Source organism: Phycodurus eques, chromosome 17, assembly GCF_024500275.1.
Source record: "Phycodurus eques isolate BA_2022a chromosome 17, UOR_Pequ_1.1, whole genome shotgun sequence".
Classification (NCBI taxonomy): domain Eukaryota; kingdom Metazoa; phylum Chordata; class Actinopteri; order Syngnathiformes; family Syngnathidae; genus Phycodurus; species Phycodurus eques.
This window is the reverse complement of record NC_084541.1, coordinates 437,640-461,080: the sequence shown is the minus strand read 5'-3', so window position 1 is coordinate 461,080 and position 23,441 is coordinate 437,640. Positions and strand designations below refer to the sequence as shown.

The 23,441-nt window shown below is 44.3% G+C and overlaps 1 protein-coding gene across 3 annotated transcripts; it reads right to left on the bottom strand.

The window, feature by feature from the left end:
* Positions 1 to 13,665: 13,665 nt before the first annotated feature.
* Positions 13,666 to 22,590, bottom strand: LOC133415787 (carotenoid-cleaving dioxygenase, mitochondrial-like). 3 transcript variants are annotated; one of them, XM_061702176.1, is made up of 12 exons: positions 22,486 to 22,590; positions 20,186 to 20,369; positions 19,206 to 19,417; positions 18,310 to 18,425; positions 17,150 to 17,252; positions 16,934 to 17,062; positions 16,709 to 16,869; positions 16,467 to 16,634; positions 15,770 to 15,907; positions 15,337 to 15,519; positions 14,473 to 14,583; positions 13,666 to 14,003 (listed from the first exon to the last, which is right to left on the bottom strand). In XM_061702176.1, exons 1-12 carry the CDS (start codon positions 22,505 to 22,507, stop codon positions 13,878 to 13,880), a joined length of 1,653 nt encoding a protein of 550 aa, XP_061558160.1. In that variant the 5' UTR covers positions 22,508 to 22,590; the 3' UTR covers positions 13,666 to 13,877. The 3 variants fall into 3 exon arrangements, with proteins under 3 accessions (XP_061558160.1, XP_061558161.1, XP_061558162.1); XM_061702177.1 differs by having other exon boundaries at positions 20,186 to 20,366; positions 22,486 to 22,589; XM_061702178.1 differs by lacking the exon at positions 13,666 to 14,003 and having other exon boundaries at positions 14,569 to 14,658.
* Between the last annotated feature and the right edge of the window lie 851 nt (positions 22,591 to 23,441).

Sequence of the window (23,441 nt, the reverse complement as noted above, 5' to 3'; positions counted from 1 at the left end):
TAACTACTGATAAATTATTGAACAGATCATTTCTCAATGGACAGTTTTGGTATTGTGAGCATATATTAATACTGTTTTGGAGGTGGAGTGTATGAATGTAAATATTGGCTGAAAGACGTGCACGGTCATATAGGATTTTGAAGCTGTCTTTTTCACAAAACCCTGCGGGAGAGCAGACAGAAACCACTCGGCAAGAGTCGAGAAGAAGAAGAGCGAGAAAAAGAGAGGTTTTTCCGTTCTCCTGCGTTGGCCTCTCTGCCCCGCCTGGACCGTGAAGCTTCCTGCAATACCGTGAGTCTTCTCGCCAGAACGGGAGCTTTCTCACCATATCGCGACGATTCTCGTGATAAAACCGAACCCTGAGACACAGATATTGTTACATCCCTACAAATAAGGGGATTTTCTGGAGTAACGTCATAGCTGCTCAGATATTTGGAAGTGTTTTTCCCCACTGTGTTAACTGTTACGCCTCCTCTCAAGTCGCAAAATTCGCACTTCGTCGCTGAAGTTGCACGTCCCGTTTGATTTCAATCCACCGTCACGCACAGCAAATCTCGCAAGATTAGCTTAGTGATCATTGAACAAAATAACTCCACAAATGTAAACTGGAAAGTTCAATTTAGTCTTTGTTATACAACTCCCCCCCTAGCATGTAAGTACACCATTTAGTGTAAACTACAGGAAAGAGGTGAAGGCAATCAAGTGGACTATTCTTGAATGGGCAAGGAAGTCAAACCAGTCGAGACTTATTTTCACGTACTGACGACAAAGGTGAAGGCATCGAGGCGCACAATCAAGCAGCACGTGAAGTTGGCTGCGTTGAAATGCGAGCCGAACGTCTCCAAGGAGGAACCTCTAAATGTATCTCTTTGTGTTTCGTTAAATTTGTCGATTGTTCAACTACTTTCGAATCAAATTGAGGGAGTGTTATATTTCAAATCCTCCGTGGGGGTTCCATAAAGGTGACGCCATAAAAAGTCTGCCACTGTCCAAATACGTTTGGATCTAACTGCATTTTGTCCCTTCTTCTTGACTTAAAGCTGCAGAGAAAAGTTTCACAGTTGTTCCTTTGAAGCCTAACCATAACAAACGTGTTCCGACAATCTATGCTGGAGTATTCAACCTCCTCTTTGATGCTATATACATATATATACAAACCTATTGTGCAAGTCCTCTTAATCATGCAATTTAGGTGCCGTTCTGCCCGATAGCCACACAGACTTATACAATCAAGTAGTCTGCCTTCGCAAAACATTTGGGAAATAAGGGTCAGAGATCACGGAATTAAGGATGTGATCTTGTAATAGGATGCCGCAATTGACAAATAGTGAAAACAGTTCAGGAAATGGCTTCCCTTGCGTCCGCTGCGTAGTGGTAATAAGTGGTGCTTATTGTAAAGTGGAAGTGTTAAGGAACCAAAGCCACGGGCCACATTTCGTAGCAGGGATGCCCAAAAATTGCAATTCTTCATTTTAGGAAGTTTGCCACAATCACAGTCTGACGAAGACTACTTTCTGTTTCAGCATGACAAAACAATTGGACGAAAGAAGTGGACTTTTTCATTGGAATAAAGACACAAACTATTTATCCATGGTCGTCACAAAGGCTTTTGTAATCCCATTCAAACTCGAGTCAGAGATGATGCGAGTCAACATTTCAAGTGCGTCTGATCTCAGCTCCCCAAACAAATGTCAGCTGTTGCAGGAGGACGTTTCCTGTTTCTTTTTCGCTTCCATGCGGAGGCCTGAAGTTGTTGTGCTCACACCAGACGTGCGGAGAGTAGCCAAGTATTCTACTCAAGTAAGACTACTGTTACTTTAGAATGATATGACTCAAGTCAAAGTAGTCCTCCAAATAATGACTTGAGTAAGAGGAAGAAAGTACTCTGTGGAAAAGTACTGAGTAACTAGTAAATCACTTCTGATTCGTTGTTTAAGTCAGAGTATGAACGTCAAATTAAAAAAAAGACGAAATCAAATAATTGCTAAAGCTACGAAACTTTTTTCCACTGTTAATGTGACTTAGTATTTGTACAACTCAACTGATTTATTTTATTTTTGTATCTTTTTGAGAAGGTGGGTGAAAATAATGCTTGGTCGGGTCACCACTGTGATAGAGATGTTCCGTTTTAACTCGGCTTTTACCTGCTTAAATAGTTTAAAAAGTTGAAATAAATGAAAAATAAATCTGATTGCACAAGGACGCACTCCCTCCTATAACCGACGTGGCTCTGTTCAGAAGTAACAGATCACATTCAGACTCATGTTCAATAGGAGACCACACACACACACACACACACACACACACACACACCTGCCAATTTGTGAGAAAAAAACAACGGCGCCCGATGCGGAAGTCGAAGATCAAGTCTAGAACGCGCACGCAATTATTGATAATTGAAAGTAGCTGTAGATTATTGTAACGGAATAAAAGGTCCGTTTCTTCTTAACATAAATACTTGAGTAAAAGTCAAAAGTAGGCTTCATTAAACCTACACGGAGGGTTAAGCACAATTGATCCCCAATGTAGTGTAGCGCGTTCCTATCAACTGTTGCCGGTTGCTTCTCCATTGTCTGAGGCCCCGCTTCCATCCATCCATCCATCCATTGAATTTCTTCGGGCCATCATTCAGTGTCCCGTGATTTCTATACATATGAGAAGAGGAAACCCATTTCTAAGCTTTTCTACCGTCGCAAAGTCTCTTTCGCACTCTTTCATGCTGTCGCATTCCGTATTCCTGCTGTAAAGAGAGAAAATCCACCACAATGAGTCAACCTTATTCCTTTCTTAATAAAGGTAAAGTATGATAATGGGGTCCAGGTTGCCATAGAAATGAGACAGGGCCCCTGGATATAATTGTGGAGCCGAAGGGAAACCCATTCCTCCCCCCCACCGCACTTCGCTTGCATCTTGTCGGCCTTTTCCCCTCGCGAAGCAGTTCTTCCTTCATCGGGGCTTACGTTCACCTTCTCCTCTTTGACGAGGGAATGAATTTTCAAAGACTCCGGTAGAATTTCATTCCTCGGTGTTTGTTTGCACATCGCAGAAACACTGTGAGTGCGGTCAGTCGCTGAATCCTCAGAGGTGGTCAGTGGCTTATCTGCTTTGAATGCCAACACAAAGGTAACATTACTAAAGAAATGTCTGAGAATGAGGAGGGATTTAACTCTTTTAGAGGGGCGATTAAGCTTTGTTTTCAGTGCAAATCCACTCAACTCGGATGTGTTTGAAGTCAGACGACACAGCAAAACGTGATTGTATATTATTCAAGTTCCGCCTTCTAACTTTTAACTTCACGCGCGCTCTTTTGGTAAGCTCCAGTATTCACCAATATTATTCTAATTTGTGGATACACAAACATCAGTCTGTGTCTTTTTATCTTGTACACGACATTGGCTGCTCGTTGCTTTTTGCTTATCGAATACAATTGAACTGAATTGTTTCTATCCCGGGCAGCACGTACGACGCACAGCTCCGAGGTTTGGGGTTCGAATCTCAGCTCCGGAGTCCGCGCGCTCTCGTGCTCAGACGGGTTTTGTCCGGGTACCTCCCGCGTTGCGAAAACATGCGTTTTAGCTTACTGGAAGTCCAGGGTGCGCCCAAATCGGCTCGGACAGGCTCCTGGTCACCTGGTTTTCTGTAGCCCCCTACAGAAAATGGAGGAATGTTTCCTTCAGCTAAAAGTATCTGCGTCGACATTTCGTCTGCTGTCGACTGCCGTCCGACTGTTGTCACCTTTTAGAAGGCTCGCACTACAGTCCCAATGGATTCATCAAATCGTGAAGTTCAGAAATCGTTGTTTTATTAAATAGTCTTTATCGAAAGGCAGTCACTGATTTATTGACTGAGATAGAAAATATTCATTCATATTGAAAGTCTAACATACAGTTCAACCTGAAAGGACAGCATTCGCAGTGCTTCCCTTTCATTCATTCATTTCCCGTACCGCCTATCGCCACTAGGGTCGCGGGCGTGCCGCGGCCCATCCCAGCTATCTTCGGGCGAGAGGCGGGGTACGCCCTCGACTGGTCGCCAGCCGATCGCAGGGCACATACAAACAAACAACCGTTCGCGCTCACGGGTCTTCAATTAACCTAGCGTGCGTGTTTTTGAGAAACTGGAATACCCGGAGAAAACCCATGCAGGGACCGGGAGAACAGGCAAGCTCCACACAGGCGAGGCCGGATTTGAACCCCGGTCCTCAGAACTGTGAGGCAGATGTGCTAACCGGTCGATAATTTGCGGTACAGCCTTGTTCCGAAATAGATAAAAAATGGATTCAAATTTCAACACTCGACACCCCATAATGACAACATGAAAAAATTGTCAATGGGTGAAGCTGACCACATTTGTGGCATCAACAAAGTATTGAGCAAAGGCTGTGACCGTGTGATGGGATTTGTGTTCGATTTTTACGACATTTACCAACAAGTGAACGTATTCCCGCTTGGAAAAAGGCTGTAGCGTAACAAGATGTGCACTGCATGTGTTGTGGCACCTTGCCATTAGACCTATTGGAAATGAAAATGTACCAAAATGTCAAGTTGGTGACACCTTTGCAGCTATAACAGCTTCTAATGTTCGCGGGAAGGTTCATCCCCAATCTCTGTTCGATCGGCTTCTTCCACACCAAACCCGACCCGAGCATGCATTTGTCGACCTCGCTGCAGAAAAGGGTCGTCGGAAGAACGGAATTCAGCGGCCGTCTTTCCGCCGTGGCCTTCGCAGCCAACGGCTCTTTTGGCAAAAGTCCACGTGGCGCAAAAAAGCTGTCGCATTCCTAATGTCTGTGGCTAATCTGCGGTGTCAGCTTGTGTTAACGCTGCACTGCCAAATTTGAGTGCTCGCAGCGCGGGCGAATATTAAAAAAAGTCACGTCAGCTGCATTCCGGCAGGGTGGGTGTGCAGAGCAAGGGTCACGTAAGGTTGAGCAGCGCTTGTGCGCTGAGCTGCTAGTACAGAAACGGTCCAGCGGTCTGGACGGGAGGCGGGGCCCGAGCAGGAGGGCGCACTTGAACGCACTTCAAAGGGAGAAAGAGCATTTTTTCCCCTCGTCGGGGCTCATTGAAAGCAGCCTAAATGAGCTTGGGTTCGCTCCTGCTGTTAGACAATTGAGAGGCACGACGAGGGATGCCGAAAAAGGGCGGGAGGTCATACGGGTAGTTAATTATCTGCTCCTCAGCCTGCCGTACAGTTTCTGCATGCCACCGTCATTGACCTTGAGGTAATGCACTGTACGGTCTCGCAAGTGTGAGGTGAAAGATTCCCATCGTTAATACACGGCGGTAGATACGCAATAATACGAAATAATTGTCTTGTTAGTCACAACGTTGACTTTGTCAGTGTGAAATCTGGGTGCCAAGCTGTTATTCTGCTGAATGAAGGGCAACCGGTGCCTTGACACGTTTCTAATATCGTCTCCCTTCTACTGCGAGAGTCCTAATTGTTCTGCCACTGGCACAGATAGATCGACAGAGATGCATTTTTGGGAGGAAAGGAATCATTTTCAGACCTTCCATCCATTTTCTGAGCCGCTTCTCCTCACGCGGGTCGCGGGCGTGCCGGAGCCTAGTAGGCGGGGTACACCCTGAACCGGTTGCCAGCCCATCGCAGGGCACATACAAACAAACAGCCAGTCGCACTCACATTCACACGGACGGGCAATTTACAGACTTCAATTAACCTAGCACGCATGTTTTGGGGATGTGGGAGGAAACCGGAGTACCCGGAGAAAACCCACGCAGGCACGGGGAGAACATGCAAACTCCACACAGGCGAGGCCGGGGATTGAACCCGGGTCCTCAGAACTGTGAGGCTGACGCTCTAACCGCTCGTCCGCCGTGCCGCCCCTTTTCAGACCAGTTAAGTGAAATTGTGTTGTTTCCCAAAACACGCCTGATGAGCTCGCCTAACACACGAATGCGGTCGGCAATCACTGAGGCCGATGTATTGCATTAGTCGAGCTCACTGCAAGTTCTGCACTCCTTGGTCCTTGAGGCCATTTTGAGGACTGTGTAATATGCGCGCCGGCGGGGCGACGGCAGGAATGTAACGGAGGTCAGGGGTCAGACAGCCAGGTAAAGTACGCTTCTGTAGCGTGGCAACAGGTGCTGAAACCAAATCGCAATTGTTTTTGCCGTCTTACTGCGATCTGAAAATCCGCACACTTTTCTTTACTCGGCTTTGTGTTCAAACGAGTGAGCTACGCTCGCAGTGGGTGTGTTTCCGCGCGCACACACGTGTGTGCGCGCGCTACGTGCGTGTGTATACAAAGGTAGCGAGGCTCGTAGCTTCGAGAGTGATTCCTAACCGCTGTGTAATTTGTGGCGAGTGATCGTCGGGCGGTGTTGCCAACTAATTTTCAGGGGATGCTGCTAAAGACGGATCTATTTGTTACCAAAAGTTGCTCAATTTCGTCACAACTTACGTAGCTGTCACAGTGGCTTTCATTAAATTGACCAACCAGCTCTGCAAAATAATGATTTGAAATTCATGAGTTCATCATCATGCTTTTTTTTTTAATGAACAAACATAAAGTTGTGTTAAATTCAAATGTATGTTATATCGATTGATTTGTTTTTAAACTGAGGTTGTTGGACTCTTTACAAATGAATCGAGCAACTCCCAATGGCCTTCTCGCCGCTCGGCACGGGCTGCGTGTTTTTCCGACTGCGTGACAAAGACAATGTTTCGTCTCATTGACGAGCGTTTTAGCGCTTGTCACTTTTCAAAAGTTGCTGAAAGTTTCCAAACACACAAGTACAGTGCGGCCTTGACTTACGAGTTGGATTCGTTCCATGACCGTGCTCACAACTCGCTTGTATCTCAAATCAACTTTGCCCTTGAAATGTATGAAAAAGCCATTCGTCTGTTCGAGCCACGCAAACGTTTTCGGGGACGTTTTAAGCTTCATTAAGCAGCAGTGATGGGGAGTAACTCATAGCGTGTACTGAGATGACATCATTGAATTACAAAATGTATGTCATTGTAATCCATTACATTAATTGGAGAAAATGTGTATTTAAATGACAGTTGCTTTTGTAAATTTGCGTGATTACAATTTTAGTTACATGTAAAACAATAGCCACAAAATCTTTTTTTTAAAGCCGACGCTTGTGATGGGCTTGCTCTGGTCATGTGGTATTAAACATTGTGGTGCAATCTATTAGTTTCTCCGACATTTTGAAATGTTAGACTCATAGTTGCACTTTTGAACAGCTTCATCTTTATAATTTTGGACTTTTTATTGAACACTATGTGTGTGTATATATATATATATATATATATATATATATATATATATATATATATATATATATACATATACATATACATATGTATAGTTTTGGACATTTGTCAATAGGTCAACATGGTATGGTGTTTTTCCACATGCTTTAAACATCCAGTGGAACAAAAACATCATTTAACAGCTTATTATATTTGTAAAGAACAAGTACGTGCTTATTCCAAAATAATGATCTATGGTTTTAATCCACTCTTTGAGAGAAAACATCTGAGGGTCAAAAGTAATCAAAATGTGTACAAATAGAATTATATTACTTTGAGAAAGTCATTGAAATAGTTACACTAATATTACATTTTCAACAGGATAACTTGTAATTTGAACCAACTACTACGGTGAGCGACTGGTTAGCACATCCGCCTCCCAGTTCTGAGGACCCGGGTCCCATCCCCGGCCCCGCCTGTGTGGAGTTTGCGTGTTCTCCCCGTGCCCGCGTGGCTTTTCTCCGGGCGCTCCGCTTTCCTCCCACATCCCAAAAACATGCGCGCTAGGTGAATTGAAGACTCTAAATTGCCCGTAGGTGTGATTGTGAGTGCGAATGGTTGTTTGTTTGTGTGTGCCCTGCGATGGGCACATACAAACCGCCAGTTCGGGTGTACCCCGAAGATAGCTGGGATAGGCTCCAGCATGCCTGTGATCCTAGTAAGGAAAAGCAGTATGGAAAATGGATGGGTGGACATTTAAGTAATCTTCCCCATTCTTTCAGCAGTCGTGTCTCGTGCCGCCCGATAGAGTGCCTCGTAGTTGTCGACTTGTAGTAGCTCTCTCTCGCTCTCTCACGCTTTCTCCTCTCGGGAGTTAACGAGCGAAGAGCTTAGCCAACTAGCGAGAACTTAGTGGACGCCACGCACACTTTCCAGGGTTTCTAAATAATGCAATCACTTTTCACTTTCCCTGGGAGCCATACTGAAGGCTAATGTACGCAGAATGTTTTTTTACATTTTAATTTGTACCTGAAACACCTGACGCAAATGACATTGACGCTGTGTGAAAGAAAGCACAAGTGAAAGTTTTGCGTGCGTGTCAGGAAAAGCATCGTTCATGAAACCAAGCAATATTAGTTGCTAATGTAGTCTAAAACGTTGCTAAATCTAGCAACAAAAGTGCAAAGTTGGCGTCAGTGTCATCAAGTGTGCTGTGGAAAATGATCCAAGTATCGATAGTATTTACTACAAAAAATGTCTCTTTGTTCATCCATCTAGGCCGACAACATTTAGTGACAGGCAACGCAATTAAATGATCTTACATGAGACGGCAGAAGGTACAAATGTGTGCACAACACAATAGCTTTGCGTTCAACTAAACAGGCTGAGGTTATGCATTCGCGAGTAAATTGAGATGGGATCCTAATTATTTCAGTGTATCTATTTTTGGGACGTTTTTGTTCGATTTTTCTCATGGAAAAATATGCGCCTCGGCTCAATAAAGGCTGGGGAAAACTGGCTTGGAAGGCGGCGTAGCATCTGTGCCAAGGTACTCTTTCTCCCCCCTGAGAGGCCCCGCCATTCTAGCGCTGTGAGGTCAACAAGTACAGATGATCACCCACAATGCCTCTGGACAAGAAAAAACAAGACCTCGAATAGACAGGGCTGCTCCTTTAAGATGCTTTGGAGCTGCCTGAAAGCAGGAGGAGGGAGAAGAGGGACCAGGCGAGTGAAACTGCGCTACAACGTCTAAACCGCCGCTTCCCGCCTTCTGCTGCAAAGCTATTAAGTCGCAATTATTCATCATATCAAATTAGGGGTGTCGCTTTCCCCAGCGCTTTGCTCTGGAGAAAAGGAGTGTTGTTGCTAGGAGAAGGAGAAAGCCCAATCTTCTCTTATTGGCCACGAGGCAGCGTAGCGCGGCCCAATGAGAGCAACGGCCGAGCGACCCCCCGCACGCAGACCCGATTAATATGTCAGACACGTTTTATGGGTTAACGAGAATCCGACCGGCTCGCGTCGCGGTGCAGTCGCCTGACTATTATGCTTGATGCAGGCGGCGTCGTTTCACTTCTCACTCAGCGACTGTGTGACGGTGAGAGTCAATGGTTGTCCGGCCCTATTTGTGCCCCGTGACTGACTGCCGATCGGTCTGGGGCGTCGTCGCTCTTTCCCCCAGCCGGGAAATGCTCCCTGATCAGGATAAGCGTGATAGAAAATGGAGGCACAGTTGAGAATCCGACCGGATGCGGCAGACGCAATGTGCGTGCGAAGCTCACAGTATACAGTACTTTGAGGTCCGAGGGACGCACGTTCGCTCACGTGCGCTGGAGTCGTGGAATAAGTGAAAACAGACTGCAAGTCGGAAATGGCATTCCTCGCATGTGCGCCATTATCAGCAGAGAATGTGGAGTGCCAGGGAAAACGGGTGTTTGCCTCATCTGCTCAATTTATCGAACAGTAGTACATTTAAAACACATTGTGCGCACGACTGCAGGCACGCTCAACATGAAGCAGAATCAGTCATTCGTGATTTAAAAAATCAAATCAAATGTTGACTTGCCATGTCTACAGAGCAATTCTAATTTGTCAGTTAAGTGCAAAAACAAGAAATCCATGTGAGGTCTACTTCATACAATAAAATCCAATTCTTTACATCAAACATATTTGTTAGCAGGCTACAGTTCATCTGTTGGCTACAATGCCTTCATCCGAGAGGTCTAATCAGTGGTCCCTGTCAGAGGCTCTGGGCCAGCGGAGGCGGCTGTTAGGCCTTGGCGCTCTACTGGCCTGGTCGATCCTCTTCCGTCTCCTCTGCATCTTCACCGGTCTTCACCGGGCCATGGGCACGAGCGCCCCCCCCGTACCGCCGCTGATGCTGGCTTTTGGTCCTTTTTCCCCTTTGGCCCAAAGGACAAGACGTCCACGATCTTCAAAAAGAATTTGAACGTGGACTCGTCAGACTACAGCAAGACTTTTCCACTTTGCGTCAGATGAACTTGGGCCCGACGATTCTGGTTATTGTTGTTGATGATGTACGGCTTTCGCTTTGCATGGTAGAGTTTTAACTTGCATTTGTATATGTAGCAACAAACTATGTTAACTGACAATGGTTTTGTGACGTTTTCCTGAGCCCACGTGACAATATCCTCGACACGATGGCGCTGTTTCTTAACGTAGTGCAGCCTGAGGGATCGAAGGTCACGGGCATTCAATGTCGGTTTTCGGCTTTGCCGCTTACGTGCAGAGATTTCTCCAGCTCTCTGAATCTATTATCTATTAAGGACCGTGGATTCCTTGCAATTGGCACGTTGAGAAACGTTCTTAAACTGTGGGACTATTTGCCTACGCGGTTGTTTACCAAGTGGCTAACCTCAGCCCATAATGGCTTGTGAACAACGGAGCCTTTCAGGGATGCTCCTTTTCTGAAGCAGTCATGACACACACCTGTTTCCAATGAACCCGCTCACCTGCGGAATGTTCCAAACAGGTGTTTTTGGAGCATTCCTCAAATTTCCCGCTTTTTTGGAACGTGTTGAAGGCATCTCATTCAGAATGAGAGCATCTTCGAAAGAAAAAAAAGAAAAAAGTTTGTCTTTGCCGTGTAATTGAATGCAGATGGACAAGGATTTGCTCATCATTGTGTCGTATTCCGTTTTTTGCTGTTATTGTTTTTTTGAACTGTCCCTACTGCATTGGAATTCCAGGTTGCGTGAATAAATGCAACTGTACAATCCACATTCGGATAGTTTGGCCTTGGCAGTGGCCATTGCAGCTTTTATACACAGTGTCAAGTTCAATAAATGTATCGGATTTCCAATGTTGCTATGACATTGTTCTATCACGAGTGTATTGTTTGCATCCAAACGTCAAAAGAATAATGTTACGCATTGAAAGGTCTTTCTGACAATGATTATGGTTCGGTAACCTTATAATCTGCAGTACGGGTATCTATAGTCGTTTGACTTAGCGGAGGTTGAATTTACGTGATTGGGTGCTCGCTCGGGATTCACCGTTTTTCAGACCGAGTATGAGTGCTTACATTTCAGTACTTTCGGTCGATATGAAACGGATACTTGACTTGCCCTACGTTGTGCCTGCAATTGAGCCAAGTTGAATTTTCAGACGCTTTGCGTTACGATTGTGACAATTGAATGTCGAACCAACTAGACTTCATGAATTGATGCGTATTTCGGTTTCGAGTGTTTCTGGTGAGGATAGCAGACAAGTTGTTCGCCGTGCTTCAAATATGATTGATAATGTTCCGCCATCGTCCACCCGTATCCGTCGACAGATATCCCCGCTACTCCTCTAAAAACAAAAAAATCATGTTGAATTTACCATGTTGAGCATGTGTTGCTTGACTTTCCCCCTCATCCTTGGAAGTGCACATCTGCTGTCTAGCCACACACACACACACACACACACACGCACACAAATACACACTTTCTCCAAAATGCGAGTGAGCCGAAGTCATTCAAAGTTCGGAGTTCAATCTTAATTATAATGTAGTTTGGTTTGAAACTAAAGCGCTCTTTTATTTCATTCTCCAGTTCATAAGAATCACTTTCTGTTTTGAAATGAAATTGAGAAATAAATGCAATGAAAATGAGCCTCCAATAAATGTAGTATAGAAATGACAACTCTATGGTATTTAAAAGATGCAAAAAATCACAAGATAGACAATGCAATGTATGTATTTTACGGGCTCAGAACTACAAGTACGCTGTATAGAAGCAGAAGCAGCAAAGTTCTATCGATGTTGAAAATATCGTCACGGCAGAACACGATCGCCGTTGTTTAATGGAGCGCGATATATTATGTTTTCGAGGGGCCCAAAAAGCCTCATTGAAGCCCTGCTGGGAAATTGGTTGAAATGAATTCAATGTGACACCGCTCGAACTAAAAAAATTCCACCGGCAGCTTTTCGTTGTTAAGAAGCAATTAACCAGTTTTTGTTTTCAAATGAGCGGGTGGGGGTAGCAGATCGTCCCGGTATTAAAGAGTCACAGGTTTGAGTGATCCCCTTTTAGTCGTCTGCTTCCTTTTTGTCTCATGTCTTCAACGCAACAGTTGAATGTGTCGAATACTAAAGCCATTAACTGTATTACACTCCCACACTCAATATACACCAAATACTTGTCTATTCCCACCTGGCTTTGAATTCCCCTCACACACTTTCTTCTCACGTGCTGGATAGAGGACATGTGTAGGGTCACATGCTGACCTCTAGTGGTCATGAGTGGACTTCCCACTGTCCCTGGAGTAAATACTGTACTTTTGTACTACTCTCTCTTTTGGTATACTGTCTGCCAAATAGCATAGTCGCCGAAGTAATGTTGGAATCTTTTTGGACATCGAGAAAAGAAAAAAAAAAAAAACACACCAAAAATGTCAGCAATCTTATTGGTAATTTGAATTTAAAGTTCAAATGACTCGGTAATTATGCTATTAGGCTAACGATGTGTACCCATAAATGCCGTAGGAAAGATTCTTTTTTTTTTTTTTAAACGTATTGAAAGTATTGTGAAGATGAACTTTACAATGTGATAAGAGGCTTTGTGGCCTCTTTTTGGAACCATTTCACTTGTTGTGCATGTTTAGTCGCGTGAGAGCGAGAGAGAGAGTTTTTCTTGGATCCGTCTCTTATTCTCTTGCGTAACATTGAACATAACTGAGCTTTAAATAAAGCTGAATTAAAGAGTCTGCTGCCCAACAACATTCCTTTGCTGCTTGTCTCATGAGCTAATTCCAGCAAAGGTTGCCTGAGGTTCAATAAAACTCTTTGGGGGGGAAAATGAAATGAACGCCCGATTTGACTAAAAAAATCACAATACTTTCAAATAAATGATTGTAGATGACCACTACGTATCCCACCATGTTGTTTTACACATTCCAATATGCAGAAATATTGAAGACGGATATAGCATTTTATGGTGCCGGTTTAAATGCGTCAAATGCGAACCCATCCATCCATTTTCCGTTCCGCTTCTCCTCACTCGGGCGAGAGGCGGGGTACGCCCCGAACTGGCCGCCGGCTAAATCGCAGGGCGCGTAGAAACAAACAAGCATTCGCACTTCGGGGCAATTTCGAGTCTTCAATGAACCTACCCTGCATGTTTTTGGGACGTAGGAGGAAAGCGGAGTACCCGGAGAAAAGCCACGCAGGCACGGGCACAACATGCAAACCCCACACATTGCATGATTGAACCCGGGTCCTCAGAACGGCGAGGGGGATATGCTGACCGGGCGTCCAACTCAAATCACGTATGACCAATTGCAGGCATTATGGATTAACCGATGCTATGGCTCGACATTTTCAGTAGAGAACTAAATTCTCAGCGTCTACAAATAAAGACAATTCGAGGTCTCGGAACGGATTCAGAATTTGATCCGAAAGATACACAAAAATAAAAACGATCAAGTGTTGCATTCAAATGATGTCGATTCTAGAAACATTTAATGTGAAGATGGCTTTCATCGTATTTGGCGGTTCTGTGCCCACACGCGAGTTGAGGAAGGCGTACAGCAGCAAATCAGTCCAGTCTCATCATCGCAGAAGAGATACGTCAGCTTACTTATGTGCCGCGAGTGTTTTTGGATGAATGTTATTATATCATTATATCATTATATCATGAGGAAAGCTATTTTCAATTCACTGAAGCAGTTGCATTGAAGACACCATGTAGGCCATAGGGCATGTTGACGGGCACGTTGGCTCTTCCCAACTCTTCAAACGTCTTGGCATCCAAAACCAGGAGGAATGTGCCTTTATCCTGATGTTGGAGAAGAAGAAGAAATACTGGTGGACTGGTGCAGACACCTCTCGTGTTGTGCGATGATATACAAGCATTGTTATACACTAAAACAATCAGAGAGTGGTTGTTTAAAAAATGGCCAACAGCTTCAAAATATCCACCCTTTCTCCTTGTGGCAATCTGCTTCTTCCTTGACAATCACAACATGTTTTTGTGGTTCAATAATAAAAATGAGAAAAACAACCTAATAGAGTAGATTGTACAGGGTGCAGAGCCTCAAAACCAAAAACAGGCTTGCAATTATTCTTGACTGAGAGAGACTGTGACAAGTGTCATTTTTCAATGACATTCTTGACTCTGCGCTCCATACTTCCGTACTCAATGCTGTTTTTAAATACATATATCACAAAGGACTATCTTGAGTTTGCCGTGTGGTGCACACAATCTGTACATTTGAATAATATTCATCCTTGTTCAAAGATCTTACCCGCGAGGGCGAGAGAACCACCGAGAGGATGACTCCGTCGTCCTCCTCCACGGCGTCCGGTGAGGGCACAAACGCCGGCTCCGACGGGAAGAGACCCTTCTGGTGCCAGACCTGAGGTCACGTGGGCATTAATAGTAGTTTTCCGAAAGCAGCAATGACCGGTAATAGTACACAGAGCCTGGCGAACTGAAGACAAATAGAAAAGTTCGATGTCTGGATGAGGGAGTTAGTTTTGATTTTTTCTCTCGAAAGCATTTCACACATGAGGGCATTATTTATTGAACGTTATTTGTATTTTGTACCTCTGCTGTGTCATTATCCAAGGACAGTATTTTGTTGACATTTGATTTGATTCCATTCGCGGTGAAGTCAAAAGCGCACATTTCATTCCGTTTCAATTGAACTGATTTTCTCACGACAGCCACAAGGGGAATGCGGATGATCCCGCCTGCCGATTCAATTCCAATTCAGCGTACGTCATTCTCTGTGTACCGGGAAATATCCCGCCAACTGACATACGGGTGCTATCAAAGGTGAGAAGAATGGATTTTCTCTTTCTACCATTTGAATCATAAGGAAGTCTCCCCTTAACATTAAATATGGTATCTTCAGTGTATGTTGTGGTTTATGTTACAATGTTAGGTTTGTTTGTTTGTTTGTTTGTTTGTTTCTATTGTGTTTTAATGCAAAACACTCTTGCATTTGGAGTTAACCGGCGGCTTGGGCTTGTTGAGAGCGGATTACAGAAACCGCTGTTCGGACGAGCAAACCGCAATGGAAATGGTTAGGAAATCTCAGATTGTGTTCCTGTGGACAACGTTTGCGTTGCATCACGGGAAAGGCCACACATGCGCACGTACACACCTTAAGCGTCTTGTCGTTGAGGTCCATCTTGAGAAGCGAGTCTCCGAACAGGTGTCTGAAGCCGCACCCGTAGAAATAACGATAAGGCCTCGCGTTGTATCGCTCGTAGTTGATGTGCGGGAACTCCAGGCCTCCGTACCGGTAGAGGTCATCGCCGTGGAGATCCTCGTGTTGGCAGAACACCTGATGGCAAACAGCGAATCAACTCGTCATTGACATCACGTGTAGTCAGCCCAGATTCGGTCTGAGTTCAGAACATGAAGACGAACTTCGGGATCCCCGAAAGCACGCGCTAAATGACGCGTTGGCTCCGTATATCGCAATCGGTGCCGACCCTTGAATCGGATCCACCGATACTCTCAGAGGGGAACACAAATGCAGCATCTAAATATGGGAAATGACTTCTTGCAGTGAAGCCAAATTCCTCGCTCACCCTGGTGCTGCTGTTCTTGACGCATGTCGCTGTGCCGGAAGGACGAGTGTTCAGGTTTTGGTCGGCCGGCGTGTCATCGGTCACGTGAAGAGGCAAAACAAAGCGACGAGGAAACGCTCTGCTTGTGCTGTTGTACACCTGGATGCAAAACCAAGGCCGTTTGTGTACTTTGAATGAATTCAAATCACGGCAAAATCTCATTCAACAGTAACTTATATATGATCACAGAATATTCGCCAGTGTTTCATTGCAAGATTCATGAAGGAACCCGATACAAATCGGAACGGAGGCTTATTTGATTTCCATCCCTTTCCGATAGCCCTTACGGTCATTACGGTCGCAGGTGAGCTGGAGCCGACAGCAGCTGACTTTGTACACCCTACGCTGGCCACCAGCCAATCGCTGGGCATGACATCCAAATATTGACTGTATTTATGACTTGCTACTGTGTTAGAACAGAACTCCGTCATAAACCTAGAAACACTGGTTAATATATGTTTTCACTTGTATGACTGCTACAAATGTTAAGATGACACTCAAAACATTGCCTGCACAACTAAAGTTGTTTGTGATGGTTTCAGTTTGACCCAAGAACAGATGTGTGAATTGTGTGTTGCACTGTAATTTACGCTCCTGTAACGTGCAAGCCATTAACACGAGGAAAAATGAGCCAATGTGTCCTTAGGGACGAGCTGACCTCATCTAGCGCTTCTCCCGACTTGCGTAAATTCTGAAGGGAGTAGATGTCGAGGGCTTGGCCGTCGTCAAAGCAACACAGGTCCAGCATCAAGAACCCATCCTCTTCAAAGGCGTTGATCTGATGGAAGTTGAAGCAAGCTTTGGCGTAGTACTTCACTGGGCTGGCCTGAGGAGAGGACAGCATGTTGTTCGACCTAAACCCCATCGAGTTGTCCCTCGAGCCTGACTGCGACCTCGCACCTCTCCTGTACGCTTGTTGATAAGATGCAGGATGGTTTCAAGCTCGGGGTCCCAGTAGATGGCATCCCGGAACGGCTTGCCCCTCATCTTACACGTGGCTATCTTCATCAGGTCTATTTTACTTGGCTGCTCAATGAACACCACGTAGTTCTCCGACATGGCTGGAGGGTTGAGGGCTGTTCGGATGAAAGCGGCAGCGGTACGAGCTGCTATGCGCCGACTTACCGAAGCTGTGGTAGTAGGAGGGCTGGTACCGGTTTGCAGGCGCAATGGAACAGAGAATTTTGGCTCCTTGCAGGGTGTCTTCAGCATTTGACTTCTCAGGAGGTACACAAATGATGTTGTACGCGCTTCCTGAAAAAGGCACAATCATGACGCGTCACAACATGGAGATACTTTTGGCGTTGGCAACTCAGACAAGACAGAATGCAAAGGTCTTACCTTTACTTCCATAGGAGTTGCCCATATTGAAGCAGGTACCATCGGGGTCGTAGTGAGGGTGGGCGGTGGCTCCGTTAACAGCGACGAACTTGCTCCAGTCGACCTACAAAGCGTGGCAGCTATTAAGAGATGGCGCGGCTCGGTATCAAGTCACAGAACCCGATTTGTTGTCAGGGCCTGCCCCTTCTCCTGCATAGGTGTGACTGTTGTGCACGTGTCGGAGCTGGGACCCAGCGGCAAACAATCGTCATCATCATCGGTGTCAGTCTTAAGCCACCGCCAGATGGATTTATTCGCCTATCGCGCTGGTTGAAATGCACTGACAATGTGTTGAAGTAAAGCCTGGTACACACGAGGATTTTTCAAAAACTAACCTAAAAGACCCCACACACGCATAGAAATGCCCCAAAATAATCTGCCATTTAAGAATCTTGGTCATACTATGTGTGGTGCGCTACAATAACCTCAACACGGATTAGCGACATTCCGTTTCACATCGCAATTCACGCAGCACAGTTTCATCTCGGTTTTGAAATATGGGGAAAAAAAATGAACAATTGAATGATTTGTTTCATAATAATAATAATCATAATAATAAGAAGAAGAACTTTTTCATTTCTTGGTTGCCAATTAAAAAATGGGAAGAACAAATACACCGATTGTGGATTGACTTGGGTTTGAACATGTTGAAAGTAGCCAAACTGGTTGCTAAAAACCAAACGCTGATGTTCGGTCGCGTTGCGTAGCGTCTGGTGGGCTTTATGAGAACAAGCTGTCCACAAACAGGATTGATGGATTATCTATAGGTTACAATCATTTTTTTTTTTTTAATTTTTTTTTGTACCTGTGATTGAAAAATCATCTTACTTTATGCTAAAAACAATTCTGTCATAACAGTCAAAACCAAATACAGCAATTGTTAATGAAACGAGGTGAATATTGGCGACATCTTGATAAATTGCGCAGATTTATCTGGGCTTGTTATTACTTTGACCCCAGGGTGAGCGCCTGTCCACCGACTACACTGTATTTCTTCAGGTGTTTGACAAGTGGTTGGAAAATGTGATCACATTAAGGAAGACAGGGTACTAAATGACATTTAAATGATGGGTGTCACACTTTGAATGATGTCTTACTTCATAAGCAGTGCATATTTGTACCTGTTCCACGGTTTCTAGGTTGTCTGGGTTTACTTTGTGCATCAAGTCGCTCTCTGTGCTGACGTAGTAGTCTCCCTTGTATTTCGTAAAGTTGACGTTGCCGTTGTCTGTGGGCTCTGGAACGGACAAATGACTGCGTGTTTCTCCGAGTGCATGTGTTCCTGCAGATCGTTACTCTGAACAGCTCGGAAGCAAATTTCCAGTTTCCCTACTGCAGCACGTGCCGTTTCATAACACAGCGTATAGTCAGTTACCTTGGGCGCAAGTCTGCGCAAACACCAAATGGGGCAAACGTTTGGGCGCATGCTTGCATGCGTCATAAGCGATGGGGCCAAAATAATTGTAATTATCACGGATGCTAGCGATTCACAACAGTAGGATGACGACAACAACGGACAGAGCTATTGGGACACCTTGCCTTTGGCACTTGAGTAAGAGATAATGTTAGAAAATATGGAATTAGTCTTGCAACTGGCAGCAATGACACTTTCCGCTCGGTAGACTTTATTTCTGTGATTTAGACCATTTATTCAGAGGAAGCTCTCCAAATATCTTCTCGTTCAATCCAAAGGTGTTAGATGGACTTCTTCCACACCAAACTCATCCAAGCGTGCTTTTCCGGATCTCGCTTTATGCACCGGGGCACCGACAAATGCTAAAATAGAAAAGGGCCTTTCCCACAATTCTGAGCAACAATGTTGGACGCATTAAAGCAAGCAAAATGGCTTGGTCAGACGAGACTAAGGGGTGGGAGTGATGTTTGGGAGGTGTGTCTTAAGCCTACATCCGCACGGTTTACATCTCTGAGGTGAAAATGTCACCGTTTTGGAGCTCTTTTGCCCAATACAAGATAAGCAGTACGTGCTAACGAGAATACTTTTGACGTTACTACTCACTTATGGTCTCAAAGCGGGAGAAGAATCGCTGAAAGATGTTCTTACAGGGGTCGGGCATTGCGAGGGTACCGAATTCTGAGACCACGATGCGGTCCCGCTCGCTATTCTTGTTGTACGCGTCGCTGCGCAGGAAGCGGCTCGTGTACGTCACCTGGCCTTTCTCCATCTTAAACTTGTGCAGCAGAGCCATCCCGTCAAACCAGTGGTTGTAGCTGTCGTGGAGGAAAGAAGGACAACGCTGGATTTACACGACATGGTTCAAGCGACACAATCGTGCATGCATTCTGGAAGGGAACAACTGGAAATTTGCAAAAACATTTTGCCAAGCTTAACTCGTTGTCATTTAAATACGCTTCATTCGAGGTGTGTCCATCATTAAACAAGGAAAGTCATTGCAGTAATGATGATGTTACTACTATTGACTCATTAAAATGACTTGGGGAAGAGTCATCCCGGGCCAAATAAACACTATATAATCGTCATTATTTGTGTTATGGATGTATTTTTATTTTTTTTTCTACTTTTGCGTTACATTTTTATTTCGATTTAACATTGCAAATGATATTTACATTTAGATTCAGGTTTTGGTATAACAATTAGACTTAACATTTACATCTAGATTCAACATTTAGATAATAAAGTTGAGATTTAGCGTTCACATTTAACATGGGTGTCACATTTCATATTTGGATTTAATTCTTTCATATATCTCAAATATTCACACCGCATTATTTGAAGCTACATGTAAGCAAATGCTGCTGTTGTTTTCAGCACGGAGTAATATATATTAGCAGTGTAAACTGTACATAGTGTGTGCACGTCTTTGGAATGAGCAACGTGCAATTCGGACATCGGTGCATACAAGTGAATGTGAAGACGGCCACATATTAATAGGAATAGAGCAAACAAATAAAAATGGCTATGAGCATTGAATGAGAATTGGGCAATTGAACCTGCGTAAAAAAATCGGTCGAACTCACCCAGTGTGTCCGAACTGAAACTTTGCTGGGCCGTTTCGGAGCAGGCTGCCATTGATCCAAGGGGGAATAGTCCCTCGGAGCTCAGCGGGGATCGGATCCGGGGTCTCCTCCACAGAGCGGACCAGAGGAGCGATGGTCTCCAAACCCTTCAGTCCTGGAGCGGTACCTCGCTTGAGCTCATCTGCTGCGTACACGTTCAGCACGTCAACGCCGGTATACGATACGGTCGATTTGTGAAGGGGGAAATGTTGCGTATGTGCAAGGAGAGTCACGCGTCCATGTCTGAGAAGCTCCAATGACACAACCAGGAGAAATTCTTCTGCTTCAAACCATCATTCATCCGTCAATAGCAACTGCAGAGAAAAGTCTGGATCGTTTGATAATGAGAAATGTGTAGAATGTTTGGGGGAACGGAGCGTTTTCTCACATCGGGGATGCACGTGTGTGGCCTGGTTTTGCCGCAGAAAGACAAGTCCCAAAGCGCACAGAAGATCTGACTTCAATTGGACTTCTTAAGACTCTCGGAGGTCTTCGCATTTGCATGCGAGCGGCAGTTTAAAAGACACAATTCATCTGTACATGCTGATGGATTATTTGGATGGTGTATTTTTAACATGTATAATTATATTTCATGTACATATCGGGACACTAATAATGAGGTGGGTAGTAGCTCGTTAAATTTCCATCCATCCGTTTTCTGAGCTGCTTCTCCTCACAAGGGTCGCGGGCGTGCATCCCAGCTATCATCGGGCGGGAGGCGGGCTACACCCTGAGCTGGTCGCCAGCCCATCGCTGGGCACATACAAACAAACGACCGTTCGCGCTCTCAATCACACCTACGGGCAATTTAGAGTTGTCAATTAACCGAGCACGCCTGTTTTGGGGAAGTGGGAGGAAACCGGAGTGCCCGGAGAAAAGCCACCCACGCAGGCACGGGGAGAGCATGCAAACTCCACACGGGCGGGGCCGGGATTTCAACCCGCAACCTCAGAACCGTGAGGCAGACTCTCTAACCGGTCGTCCACCGTGCCGCCTTTATATATATATATATATATATATATATATATATATATATATATGTATATATATATATATAATAATAATAATAATTAATAGTACTCTCATATTATATATATATATATATAATAATAATAAAGGTATAATAATAACAATAATAATTATACTACTAATAATAAGTATTATTATTTGAAAAGAAACAATATATTGATACTAGATTGTTCAATTGTACTCGTCAGACAAGTTTGAATGTTTTTCAGTGAAGAAGAAACGCTTCCCTCCAAGGACATTCGGCTCCATCCAGCCGTCCTTCCGTTTGATCCCGGCTGAGTTCGGGCCAAAGGCGGACTACGCCCTGAACTGGTCGCCAGTCAGTCGCAGCGCAGACATTCCGCTCGTTACTTTTATTTTGAATCAATTTGTCTTGGTTGTCCGCCACGTGGCTTTGTTTTACCAATGCTACGTAACAACTTGCGACGTTTGACTGCGTTTCACCGACCGAGCGGAGCCAGGCTGTCACGTGACCGCGCACCGAGTCTCCGAGCGACCGACTTCCGTGAAGCGCGGCACAACAACGAACCACGGAGGAAACAAGGGCACGTGACTCCCGGGCGAACCCTTACAGACAATCCAGAACAATGGCTATGTCTGTGTCTGCCTAAAAATGTCGACATTTCAGCCTACAAAAACTCCACTGAAAACTGATAAAAACGTGTACTTGCTCCCTAATAAGCCGATTGTGCTCTTTCGTGAGTGTAAACAAAGAAGGTTTCTTAATGGCCATTTTTCTATGGCTGATTTTGCCTTAATTTGTCATTTTATAAAGATTGAATTTGTTAATGTTTTAGTTAAAGAAATATTGTTGGGTAGTATGTGAATTTTCTGAGCCGCTTCAATTTTATATTTTGGTCTATCTGACGCTCATGCTCTACTTTAAAAAAAAAAAAAGTTACTCGTCAGATACTCAAGCGCTTGAGTTGGTTTTTTTCCACTGATTACTTAATACTTAATACATATTTGGAGTATGACGCTCTACTTTTACTTGAAGCATAATATTCTAAAGTAAAAGTATTCTGCCTTGTGTAAAATTATTGGTTACTTTTCTCACATCTGCTGGTACAAAAGAACACCACAAGTGTAAAGGCTTCACATCTAAACACTGGGGCTTTGGTACTGTAAGTATTTTGTCATACATAAATAAACACTCAATAGGTTAGAATATCGTGATTTTTATTTGTATTTTCTGTAGTTCAGTCCAAAAGCGATGAAAAATGTTATCTTACCTGCATTATTGACTGGGGACATGTCGGTAGCGGTGGTTGATTACGAGCGTGCTGTCGCCCTTCGCCAAAGTGACGACGAATGGCGTGCACGCTGCGGCCTTTTGAAATAACATCTCTCTTACGTAATCAGTTCCAGCTTGGTAGCTCAGCGTGCAAATAACAAGTAAACACATTCCTGACTGACAATCAAACTCGTGTCGTCACATTGTGTGCACTTTATTTCATTTTTCGTTTTACGATATGTCATAGTGTGAAAGTAAGTTGAAACACAGATTATAGATCAGCAATAATACAATAAGAAATATTTAATTCATTTAACAAGGAAACCTACATCTTATTACTACACCATAGCCTGAAAATGTCTACTTTGGTCGGGTAAGCTCATGCGATTACGACGTGGCATTTTGATTGGCTGTTACATCTGCAAAACATGCCGGAATGCACGGTTGCTTTCGCAACAAAACTCTCCGGATATGAAGTGACATTCAGTCGGCCGGCGCCACACCGTACCGACGCACTACGCACAGTATATATATTGTGTTGGACAGTAGCATTTAACTATAGTCAGCATTTTATAATATATTAATAATTCTAACATTTTGTAACCGTGGCTGAAAAAGTGAATCGAGGAGAGCGACTATGACGGACGTGCAGGAGTGCAGCGAAGGGATGGAAGAGAGGCTCTGCAATATCTCCAGCACGGCTGTCAAACTCCAATTCACGGTGGCCAAAATGAAAAATCGAATGAAAAACCACTGCCATGTGCATGCTTCCCTTATATGACATATGACAACAAACTTACATTTCGCTTCAACACTGAATCTGGAATAAACAAACTCGCATATTAGAAACACAAGAAATCAAATTTGCAATAAAAGACATCAGTGGTATTTGTTTGTTGTTTTGTATTTAAATCTCTAACATGAATTCTTCTGTCTCTCGATCTTCTATTTATC